The sequence below is a fragment of the Falco naumanni genome, chromosome 7, assembly GCF_017639655.2.
Source record: "Falco naumanni isolate bFalNau1 chromosome 7, bFalNau1.pat, whole genome shotgun sequence".
NCBI lineage: Eukaryota > Metazoa > Chordata > Aves > Falconiformes > Falconidae > Falco > Falco naumanni.
In genome coordinates this window covers 12455125-12467180 of record NC_054060.1, presented here as the reverse complement: position 1 = coordinate 12467180, position 12056 = coordinate 12455125, and the positions used below count along the sequence as shown (strand labels likewise).

Genomic DNA, 12056 nt, shown 5'->3' with positions numbered 1-12056 from the left:
CTGCTTCAGAATAGACATCCCAACAAAGCAAAAATTTTATCCGAATAAATACGGGGGAAAATGGTCAAATCAGACAATTTCTTTTTTTCCTCCCCTGCATCAACAGAAGTAGCATTAGAAACTCTTCAGCCTGGGACCAACTACAGCATTTCTGTGACATTTTTTCCTTTTTAAGTGCTACAAAACCACACAACACTAAATAACTGACTTACACATTTCTATTACATTCTTGACAGCAGCCTAAAATTCAAATTCCAAATGATGTGGGAAAAAAAATACTCTATGATGCACAATTGTGACAACAATTCAGTGAAATCCACTTAGGACCCATTACAAGCTGCTTTCTTTCCAAACTTACACTTTCCAAGCAAATTACTTCAAAACTAGAAACACTACATTTCCTACGATCTTCGGTTAAAAGATAGCACAGAAGCAACTCTTCAGGAAACAAGGCTGACCCTGCCACAGCGAGTTATAAATAGGGACTGTAATTTAGAACTGCAATTACATGGTGGTGGTGTTCTTAGTTTAGAAATCACCACGGTACAAAGAAAAGGACACGGGACACAGCTGAGCACTCTAAACACCTGATAAAGGTGGATCCTTAAAAGACATACTGTAAAATGCAAATATTCCCCTGAAATAAAAGCTTCTGTTGAGCAACCTATGTTATCTTCTCATAGGGAGAACTAGTTTTAGAGATTGAGAATTAGAAGGAGCATAAATCTATCCAAATGGGTAAGAAGAGAGACACACCTCTGAGAACTTGCTGGGAAAAGTCTTTTCACAGGCCCAAGTCACCCCACAGTACAAGAAGCTGCAAACCTGGAGTTTCAATTTACAGCTAAGCCAACCAAGTAAGATAAATACTAATAAGGCATTAGACGGAAGGTGAAGAATCATGAGACAGACAGGGTAGTAGGAAGATCAGCTTACAGAAGTTGCCTTTATATTCTCTGATATATGCCACATCCGTATCTATATAAACCTGCAGTCTGTGCTGCGTGGGCTTGACAGAGGTGTTCTACTTCTGAGGTTCCCAGGAAGGGATGTACCTGCACAGGAGCTGGGTTACAGCTGGCATGCCATGCAGCACATCCCAGGTTCCCCATACTGCAGAACAGGGATGAAAGTAGAGCCGTATCTGTATTACTCGAGGTGTACCAACTAAAAATCTAGCTTGCAAACCTACCTCTGCTGTGCAAATATATAGAATTTAAGCAGCATAAGCCTTTACAGCACTTGCTTTTCTCTCAAGCTGGGTAAGGCTTGAGAGATCGGTATTTAGAGCATGCCTTTTGTGCGTTGTCAAAATCAAAGCAACAGAAGCTCTCAGCTCCAAGAAACAACCTAACTAGCAGGTATTAGAGCATATGTCTAGAACATATTTAAGAATAAGCATGTTTCTAATAATTGACATCTCAGAGGTATGATTACAAATACAAAATGTTATTAGCATTAAAACCTATTCTCCCAGTTTTACAGCTGCTGTTTGTGTGAACAAAGAAGTGACCTTACTCAGCACAGTAGCTGAATGACTCTATTCCACCCCACAAAAAAGGAAAGCTTAGGTTTAGAAAACTATCTGAAAAGCAGAACTTTATCAGAGGTACAATGAAAGAACTTCTATTTAGCACCTTGAAGTGGTATTATGCGTTGCATCTGTGCAAAACCCGAACTCCTATGCTTAGGCTAGTTTACAGAAACATAACTCTACCCACTAAAGCCTCAGCTGTCAGCAGAAGTAAGGCAGAATACTTACTAACACCTTTTGTAATGTCTATAAACTATAAGTCTGAGAAAATTTTGAATACTATTCAGCATTTTTGCCTTTTCCCAAAAAATACTATTAAAAATTCCTTAAACTCTGTAAGGCTACATATTAAAAAAAAACAAACCAAAAATCAAAGAAAAAACCCAAAACCATCTACATTGTACCAGCAACAAGATTTTAAGCCAATATAGCTAAAATCACCCATTCAGCCATTTTCCTTCAAGCAACCAGAGTTTGTGGGTTGGTAATTGTGTATCTGATAAAGTGAACTTCAAAATATTACACTGTTGCTGTCCATAGGTGAAAGGTTCTTTTATAGGTGTTTCACATTTATACAAGATACTAACACTGTTCTTGTATCAGCTGTGTTGTAACACCCTCAAACACAAACTTCTGTGCTGTTTGCTGCAAATGACTACTCTGAGAGGTAACAAGATACTCAGAACTCTACTTATATGTAAGAGCTGTAGCATAAAGACAGAACAGAAGATTGATTTACAATGTACATTTCCAAAGCCCAATTAACATACCTGTTACAGCAGATGCTGAAATCACTAGTTAAACATAACAGTTTCCAGTTTAAGACTTGCCTTTTAAGAAAATAAAGTTTATCTTTCTTTTGCCTTCTGATTTCACAGAAAATTGGGGTCTGAAAATAAGGCACCTCCTGAACAGGAGTGTATTAAGTACAGTCCACGTTTTACAAACATTCCTAAGTTCTGTCACTGGCATCTAGGCACCAACCTTGCAAATCTTCTGTCTCAGGTACTGTTTTGTCCACAGCTGTACTATCCGGTTGGGATGATGCTACAGATTCTGTTAGAAGTGACTGACTTGACACAGGGCTAGGGGACAAAAAGAAAAGTTACGTTTACGAGGTATGTCCATGCCCTATAGAGCATTCCTGAAAGAAATACATTAGGATATATCTGATGAAAGAGCATGCCAAAACATTTCACTCTGAAGTTGTTTCTGTAACCACTTATAAAATGCCACAGCGTCCAAGAATACTGGACAATGTGAATTGATGAGTTACCCGTTTTTCCATTCATACTGGATGCAATAAGCCAGATCAACTATAAAAGGGGGAAAAATTATTTTGGGATAGTTTGGCACACCATCCTTTCACAAAGACGCAATAATGCAACATTCAACATGCAAGGATTTTTCTAACCTAAGTCAGCAACATAATTGTAGAGGAGCTACTTTAGTGTGCAATGATATGAACAAGAAAATTGCAGCATGTCAATGTTTCCAGTAACAAAGCATCTGCAGCTGTAGACAGAACGCCTTACGCTTTTGCAGTGTGAAGTGGTGCTGGCCAAACTTCCCAACTCTGTCAGTCATACTGACGAAATCACAGCATGAAAATTCACAGGTGAATACCCTGGACAGTTATAGGAGAGGCATTCAATACTAGCGAGTCAAACTGCTCATCCAGCAGCTCTACTATGGAACAAGACACAGCTGAAGTCCCAAGCGAGAGGTAGCACTACCCCATTTGCCCAATTTGTTTCTCCCTTTCCACTTGGATTCAGAGTGAATCCCTAAGAAATTGGATTATCCAGCAGCCCACGAACCAGCAAAGTCCTACCAGTAGTCCATGACACAACCAGGACATTGGAGTTGCAATTTTAATTGCCAAGAATTGCATGTAGGTCTTGAACTGCAGGTTTGGTCACCTACAAAAGGGCATTGTCAATTTACTAGATATTTCCTCAGAGTATCATAATTCTGAGGTATTACCAAAGACTGAAGTTGAATCCTTGTTTTTAATTTGGGGGAAAAAGAACAAGTGACACTGATGATTTTATTTTTTTTTGAAGTGCAAGTTTAAGAGCAACCATCCGCTCATTTCTCATGTAACCAGTAATCAAGCTAGTGATCAAAGAGATACTTTATTTTCTCTTTCATGGTATTACAAAGGTTGTATAAGAAAACAAACCCAAGGCAATGTAATTGGTTCACCTCTGTGCATTTCTTTATTATTTTTTTTTTTTACCAAAAGAGTTGTATTAGCATAAGGTATCTATTTTTTACCCCAATTAGAAAGCCCAGAATGGAAAGACCAAATTCAGCACCAAGCATGGCACCTAGCTCTCAGTTCATATGCAGGATCCAAGAATGAGGTAACACCTCCTATAAAAAGCTGAGGAGCAGAAAACATAGCCTGCACAGTTATCAGCCAACAGCAGCTGATGAAGTCACCCTCAGCCTATGTTTTACTACATTCTGATTTGTAAAGGAAAGCTAGAATAAGTATTACTGCAAGTTAGTGTCTTGTACTATATGGAAGCTAACATTTTTTGCTCAAAAAACTTCCAGAGCACTTAAGTTGCTGTTGGTTGTGTCAGTCTAAACTGAAATGCAGCACTGAATATAAACAAATATTTAGCTTCTACAAATGGAGAGCACTTACTAAGTCTGAGTGATTTACAAGAGGTCATTACATCTCCTTGAATAATCCAGTTAGAAATTACTTGTTTTAATAAGAAATCAGTTCAGTAGCACAACTAAGATTTCAGATATTTTTCCGCTCTTCTAGTACACTCCACTTTTTGTGAAGCAACTGGTTTGTTAACACATTATCATACATTTATGAGCACTCTAGTAAACAGCTTTCTGCCATTTTACAAAATCTTTGAATTTCTAAGATGCAAAGAGCTCTCCTTTGGTAAATGTACAACCAACTGCACGTTGTGGAGTCAGACGACTGGCCAGCCAAATCTCTGTAGAGCAGCATGAAGCTGGCAATGCTCCTATTTGAGGCCAAATTCTAAAGACAAATTTGCATTTGAATGCAAGATGCAGCTAACAGATCAGCTACTATTTACCATGAAATCCCATGCTTTAAAGTTAGCAGCCAAATCTTACGTGTTTGCCTAATCCAGGTCCTAGCATTTAATTATGCAGTATCAGCACACTTCATTTTACATTAAAATGTGTATCAAGGTGACTAAAACACAGAACAGACAGAAACAGCTTACCTTGGCTGCATAGATGGAGTCGATGTAGAATCTAAAGTTGACTGAGTTTCCTGGGTGCTGCCTTCTGTGCACTGAACCGGTAAGGACTCAGTTATACTACTGACAGAAGTTGCTGGAAGGAAGACACTAATGTAAAATGTGTTACACTACTTCTTGGGATTACAAAAGTTATACCATGCAATTATTCCTCGACCCCCACGACATGAGCCAGGAACGTAATTGAATCTCAGCCTGTATCATAATGAAACATAATTTTACAAAAAGTAATTATGTTTGGCCATATTTTGATTACGTTCCAGCCCCAGGCCCCTAGAAGTTAGAGCACGAAATTCTGAAGCTGGAGCTTTAAAATAGTTACTATTTGCTGCTAATTAAAGCTTCTACAAACAGCTTTCTCAGCATAAACTGCGGTACTCTGACATCATAAGCTTGGGTTTTGTTTAAAAAACAGCACAGCGAGAAACAGCAGTGTAACAGCCTAATGCCAGCTCCTGATCCATTTTGAAGTTGTAAAGCCTGGATCCCCAGATTTCAATGGAAGCTATTACTGCAATTTTAAAAGTCAGGTTTTAATATTCAAGTCAAGGAGGGAAATCTTCAAGTGTGCCATGAGATTCCTTGCTGTCAGCATCTAGCCAAGTCAGAAGAGACATTTTAGCAGCTCCAGGGAAGCACTCCCTAGCCTGCTTTCCCCCAGCAGAACATGCTGAAGTTGAAAACACTGGGCTGAAAAGCACAGAGAAAGGGTTCCTCTTTCTGAGGACACTACCATTATTTTAAAGGGGGAAAAGCACTCTAGCTTTTTCTACAGAGTCAATGTAGAAAAACAGCACTTATTTCAATGGGCAATCTGCCTTGTAGGAAAGACCATCGTACAGGGGACACTGGGCCAAAAAACACAAAAAGTGTCTCTATCTGAAGTTAGGAGAAACTAACTTCAGCATCAGGCTGCAGAAATTAAATACCTGTATTTTAAATGCTTTCAACAAACATTCCTCAAGCTCAACGTTATCTCTACTGCCAATAATTTCAGGAAAAATATGTTGGTATGGTATTTTTTCCTGTATTTTTGTATCTTCAAATAGGAAACTCAGATTAATACAAACATATTAGCAAGAGTCTACTTCTGAGCAGATTAATCAGAACACAACTATATTATGAGCATTTCATCCAACCTCATTCAATAAGGTAAGACACTTGAATAAAACTGTTTGCCCCAACGCTCCGATACTTTTAGTATCTGGACACGACCAGAAAACAAGTCACTGCCTCCTATGTCATTGAGTTGTTCAAACCGATGTGTGTTACTTACCAGGAGGGCTAATTCTACCATTACTGTTCTGCCTTTGAAGATGTTCTTTGTAGCACACTGAACACATGCCATTTGTACGAGGATTCCCATAAAATCCGCAACCAGTGGAACAAAGCATAGGCACTTGGCTACGGTTAGTTTCTTGAGCCATTTTCCCTTCTTCTATAAACCTGAAATTGACACATGCAACCCAGTTTTTAGAGGCCCAAGAAAGCCCTTCTCTTACAGTTGACATTTGAAAATCTGGAGTTTCCTATAGCTCAGCAAAAAGATATTCTAGAAAAGATGCCTTGAGGGTAACTCAATGCCCTTTCCTAAAAGGTCTATGAAGTCTGCCCAATAATACATATACGGTCATAATTATGCTTTGCATAACCCATACATACAGACCCTTCCAGCCCCATCGTTTTATGGTCAATATATAGCCCACAAAGAAAAGACACTTTAGAAAATACTGGAAGCATTGCTGCTAGAAGCTGTAAGTTAAAGGGAGGGGGACACCTATGCTGAACTCTTCCTGAAACCTGAACTGCTGATACTGTGAATGAGAACTATAAAATGAAATACAAGCATGGTAACACATGCTTACTTACCGCATAGTAATTATAATTAGCAATAGTCACATGAATTTGCAAGTTACTGTTTAGTCACTGCATCGTTAGTGAAGGACAACACAACTACTTACCACAAAACTTGTATTACAATTTTTCACGTGCAAAAAGAAAATCACCCTTTCTGTCAAAAATATTAGTCTAGGTACATGTACCTCCTATATATCAATTTTGTGTGAAAATATACTAAAAATGAGAAATAAGTATCAAGGCAACTCATAACATCCTTAGACGTTACGTTTTCATCAACACTGTACAATCCATGGTTTCTGTCCCTGGCTCATAAGGATCTGTAAACCTTCTTAATACAAGAAAATTACAACAAATTACTATTTTCAATAGTGTTCTGAGCCTCCTAACTATTCTCAAATGGTCTTATAAAGCAGCTTTGACATCTGTCACTCAGGTAAAATTAATTTTCCATTTTTTCCCCCCACACACACTCCCAAATATATTCTTGACCTCTTTTGTATCAGTTTTACAAGAAAAGCCTTCCTATTAAGAAACTAAGTATCTCAAGGTATCACTTTTCTCATTCAAAATCAATTTAGCTATACCATTTTATACTTCCTGATTAAAACTTCAGCTGAAGCATGGATAATTTTAATTCTTGCAGGATAAGCAATATTACTGAAAATAATTTAAAAAATAATCAATCTTTCAAGTAACATCAGTATACATTTCAAAAGCAAAGCAAAGAAAATCCAGAGGGGAAGGGGTTTCAGGATACTTGAATACTTCGATTGCCAAGTTATAAAACTAGATCAAGCTACAGTAACAAGTACACCAGGGTAGAAAGATTTCCTTTTACCTAAGATGTATTTGAAGCCAACTACAAACAAGTTTCCCATTATTTTGTTTTTAGACAAATATCCTCATCTCCTCACACCCACATCTATTGCATTTTGGTTTTATTTCCCCAAAGGATGTGAAATTGACACCTCAAAAAGCAAACCTCTGGGTTGCAACGCTAACAGCAACAGAGAAGCAACAGTCGGGTTTTCTGTTCGCAGCAATAAGGTACTCTAAGGATGAGAAAATACTCAAGATGTAAGACAAGGAAGATGTACAGGCAGGAAGAAAAAAGTCTCCGATAATATCTTATTCAGCTTCAACCTGCAATTAAGCTTATTTCAGCTGTTTGACTGCACTCCCCCACCCCAATATAGAAGCATTTGCTTTCGGCATACAAAGCCCCCATTGACCTTAAACGACAGCTAAATTTGATTTTGCTGAAGTACGGTACTTGTAGCTGAAAGAGCACTTTCATTCCTGCCTTTCTCCAGACAGCCCTTTAGAATGAAACTGCAAGTAGCACATGTGGGAATTCAATTCTTATGCTGGGCCCAACGTTCAGTGAAGCCATTTCATGAAAGTGTAAATGAACGCAAGTTTTCTCTTTGGTAACTCAAACCAATTTAAAGATGAAGCCTTACGCAAGTCACTCTTGGCACAGAATGGTTAAGATTGAAAGACTAATTAAAAAACACTTTGGACAGAATATTTCAAGGACTATTAGAGATTCAATGTCATAATACAAGTATTAATCCTTTTAATTTTAGACAGCAGCATATTAAAGGAACCCTACCACCCTAACTTTCAAAATCTACCGTGATTGCCTTTGTGTTCAACAGTTAGCTTCAGGCAGCACACAGGAACTCAATAACAGCACCAGTTACTGCTAATTTTCTTATTCCCCAACACAACCACTGCTGAAGGGACCAGGTGCTAATGCAATCACAGCATAACAATTTCTAACATGGACTAAAAAAAAAAAAAAAAAACCAAACCAGTCTGCTTCAATTCAATAAACAAATTGTGAAAGGTGCACAAAGATGCCCAGAAGAAAAACAAGAAAAGCTGGACTGAGTTCCGGCTAAGCCAGTTCTCAAGTTCATTAACCAGTGGATCCTGCCACCAGCCAAAGCACAAGCCACTGGCATGAGGCTCCAGAACACTTAAATCTCCAAGGGGAAGTGCCAGGGATTCTTCTGAAGAGCTTTCATGAAAGCCACAGGAAGCGGACAATCCTTCATTGGTTGCTAATATTTAGGCAGTAAAATGGAGAAGAGATAGGATCAAACTGATGCAATGTTACAAAGTCAAACGAGAAAGAAGTTGAACCAACAGGACAGCTTGTTGCAATCATAAGGGGGAAATTACATATAATCACCCACACCAGCTCCAGTGCTCAGCTGGATCCTCACCCACCCAATTAGCTCCCTGAGCCATCAAAAAAAACACACAAGGAAAAAAGGGCCATCACCACCACAGAAAGTTTTCTGACAGTTCAGTAAGCTCAAATCAGTTCACACATAAAAAAAGAAAAAAACACAATGCAGGGGAAAAAAACTCTGGAACTGATGCAAGGGATGGCATGTGACCAGGAGGGACAATACACATTTTAGCAGCCTGTACACTGCTGAGATGGCTCGCTGATCTATCTGAACCCAAGAGCCAGAATGCCAAACCAGTATAATAAGCTCTTGCACCCTAGCTTTCTCACTCCCTCTCCCACGCTGATCCCCCTCCCTCTCAGCGCTCACATGGACCAAAATGAATCAAGGAAGTGATCAAACTTAGCCAACCACTCCATCTTTTGCCAATTAGTTTTAACATAGACTGGTTTCCGAGCTTGTGTTTGTCACGTGTGCTGTTCGGGCATAAGAGAGGATCTAGCTGAAGACACGTGTGGAACCACTTGTTTTAGCAGCACAGCAGGCTTAAAGCATTAGGAGAACCACCAGCCAAAAAACAGGCATTGAAAACGTAAGAGAATCAAGATCCAAGTGCTGGTGGTTCCTGCCACTGTACTTAGACATGCCTCTCCTGTACACATCCACTACTGGCCAAGGGCAAAGGCCAAGATGACACAGCATTGTGCCTCAGGGACTTTCTTCCTCACTGCTCCGGCAGGAGTCAAACAGCTGCAAGCAGAGCAGCCAGACTGTCCCCATCTCAGCAAACATGAACAGCAAGAGATCACTGAACAGATGTTTTGGGGGAGGGAAGACACCACCCCCCACCACCACCCCACCTCAGTTCTTGGCTCAGCTTCAGATGATTCGTTTCAAAACCGTCCGTAATTCCACACACAGGAAGATCCACAGAACCACTGCAACCAGCCATCACACAAGCCAGTAATGGTGGGCTGCCGCTGAAATTGCGGCCTTGGAAGCTCCGTGAAAGGGGCAAGTCTGCTCCCGCAGCCCCAGCCCCTGCTGTGCACCCCCTCCCCTTCCTCAGGTCAGATCGGTTCATATATCTCATGGGAAGAACAGGAATATTTATTCTGGTGAACTGGAGAGCTTGCTGATCTGACAGAAGATCAACTCCAGAGAACCGTATACGGTGCAAAGAACTGACAAGGCTAAAAATAGAACGACCCTTTTTCGGGGCAACTAGCCCTTGCTGAGCATCCAGCCTACTGTAAAATATATCCCAATGCATACTCTACCTGTGGTTTCAAAACTGGTCTCCTAGCTTGGCTTCAGTACAAAACTCGAAGCAGCTTCATGGCTGAAGTGATTGCAAGGTCTTGGGATCAACATGGTTACACCTGTGCCCCACTCGGTTTGAGGTGCCACAAAATGAACGTGGAGCTTGTAAAGCTGCTGGAAATACCTCTGGGCTCTGCCTGTCCCCCCGCCCCTGCTCCCCAAGCTGTGCTTGCACAACACTTGTAAGGTCATCCTGTTACTCCGAAGACAGGATTGATTCTCCTTCAAGAAAAAAAACAACCAAACTCCTTACAGTATCTTAAGCATGTTCCCTCCTTTGCTTTACAGCATAGTTGTATAACCAGTTGTATGAGCACTAGTAAGAAGGAAGCATACTAAAGGGAAGCAAACAGCCTTAAACAAACCCCCTCAACACAACTCCAGAACATCCACTTTGTTGAAGATTATGGAACAGCCTCTTTTTGTATTAGCTGAAAACTGCTAAACTTAAGTCAGTCAAAGTTACCTCTGATAATTTTCTTCTCAAAAATATTTACTGCCACTAGAAGCATGGTAGCACACAGCTCTGCAGGCTAAGTTTGTCGTTTTCCTGCAAACCTGGTGCTTCAAGTCTACCTATTCCTGTTACTCCTGACATAAACAACTTAATTCATCTGTAAGGCCTGATTGCTGCTGCTACAGGACCTACCATTCCCCCCTTACCAGTGCACATCTTAGACAGTAAGTTTTTCTCCGTACCAAGAAAAAACCACAACAAATCACATAAAGGACATTCCCAATTACAAAATGTAGTATTTCTACAGCTTCAGCTCTATAAAGTAGGGTAAGTCTTTTGAATATCAGGTTCTCTGGGAAACGAACCACCTCTTCCAATACTCTGCAAAGCAACTAAAAAAATATTTGTGGATATTCCTTCCCCATAGAGCTGGCACCACAATATTGGTCTTCCCCCCCCCCCCCTTTTAATTAAAATGTTTATATGCCACTACTTTCAAATAACTGATACCCTAGCTTTATAGGCTTCAAATGTTAATCAGTAAGATCAGAGAGAGCAGTATTTAGCAGGATTAAACACACAAGGTTTAGGAATAATCTCTCTCGTCCCCAGCAAGAAAAAAAATCCCACACAGAAACTAGACCTCTCTTCAGCTATCTTCCCCAAAGAAAAGGGCCTCTGGAATTCTAGTTGTCCTCATACTTCAAGGTGTGGTAGGGAAAGCAGGCAGATCCTCAAATCCACTGCCCCAGCCAAAGGACAGTCTTGTATTCTGCAAACACTCCTAAAATTTGTGACTGGTATGGGAAGGATCCCTCCCCAAATGCTAATGCTGAAGCAGAAGAGACTACCCAAACAGCACTCTCCTTCAGCTGCAGTACCAAACCAGACACAGCCTGAGCCATACCCATGCCAGCCTCAAAAATGCTTCTCAAGAAGAAAGCAGAGCATTTAGTGTTAAGCTACTCTTCACTGTCAGAGATCAACACACTGACAGATTTCAGCTGACACTCACCTCAAAGGATGAATCCAATTTTTAACAAGTGATAAAACACTCCTTCCTCCATCATAATCACCTTTATAATGAAGCAGTTCAGCACTGATTTAAGTAGCACCAATACTAATGGTCATTTTTCCTTTCTGCTAATGAAGCAAGGAAGAAACTGCAAAAATGGTAAATTGTGCTGGTTAAGCATATAAAGAAAGCCTCATACCAGGCACAAATAAAAAAAATGAAGTTGTGTAGACAAAAATGCATGTCATTTTAGAATATGTATTGGTACAGATACCCGATACCACCTGTATCACCATATGAAAAGGCATGCTGGTACAAAAACAAAAATGGGAAATGCATTCCTCCACAGGCTTATCAAAACAAATGGCAAATAAAGACCTAAGAGCAGAGCACCGTCGAA

General features: G+C 40.0%; 1 protein-coding gene across 8 annotated transcripts in view; it reads right to left on the bottom strand.

Annotated features, from left to right (window-relative positions):
* ZFAND6 (zinc finger AN1-type containing 6) overlaps positions 1-12056 on the bottom strand; it is a 38048-nt gene that overhangs the window by 6031 nt on the left and 19961 nt on the right. For all 8 annotated transcript variants that reach the window (XM_040602540.1, XM_040602545.1, XM_040602539.1 and 5 more), the window contains 3 exons: positions 6074-6243; positions 4762-4873; positions 2519-2619 (listed from right to left, as the gene is read on the bottom strand). In XM_040602540.1, the coding sequence (XP_040458474.1) occupies positions 2519-2619; positions 4762-4873; positions 6074-6224 (364 nt within the window). In that variant the 5' untranslated portion in view covers positions 6225-6243. The remainder of the gene's footprint in view (positions 1-2518; positions 2620-4761; positions 4874-6073; positions 6244-12056) is intronic.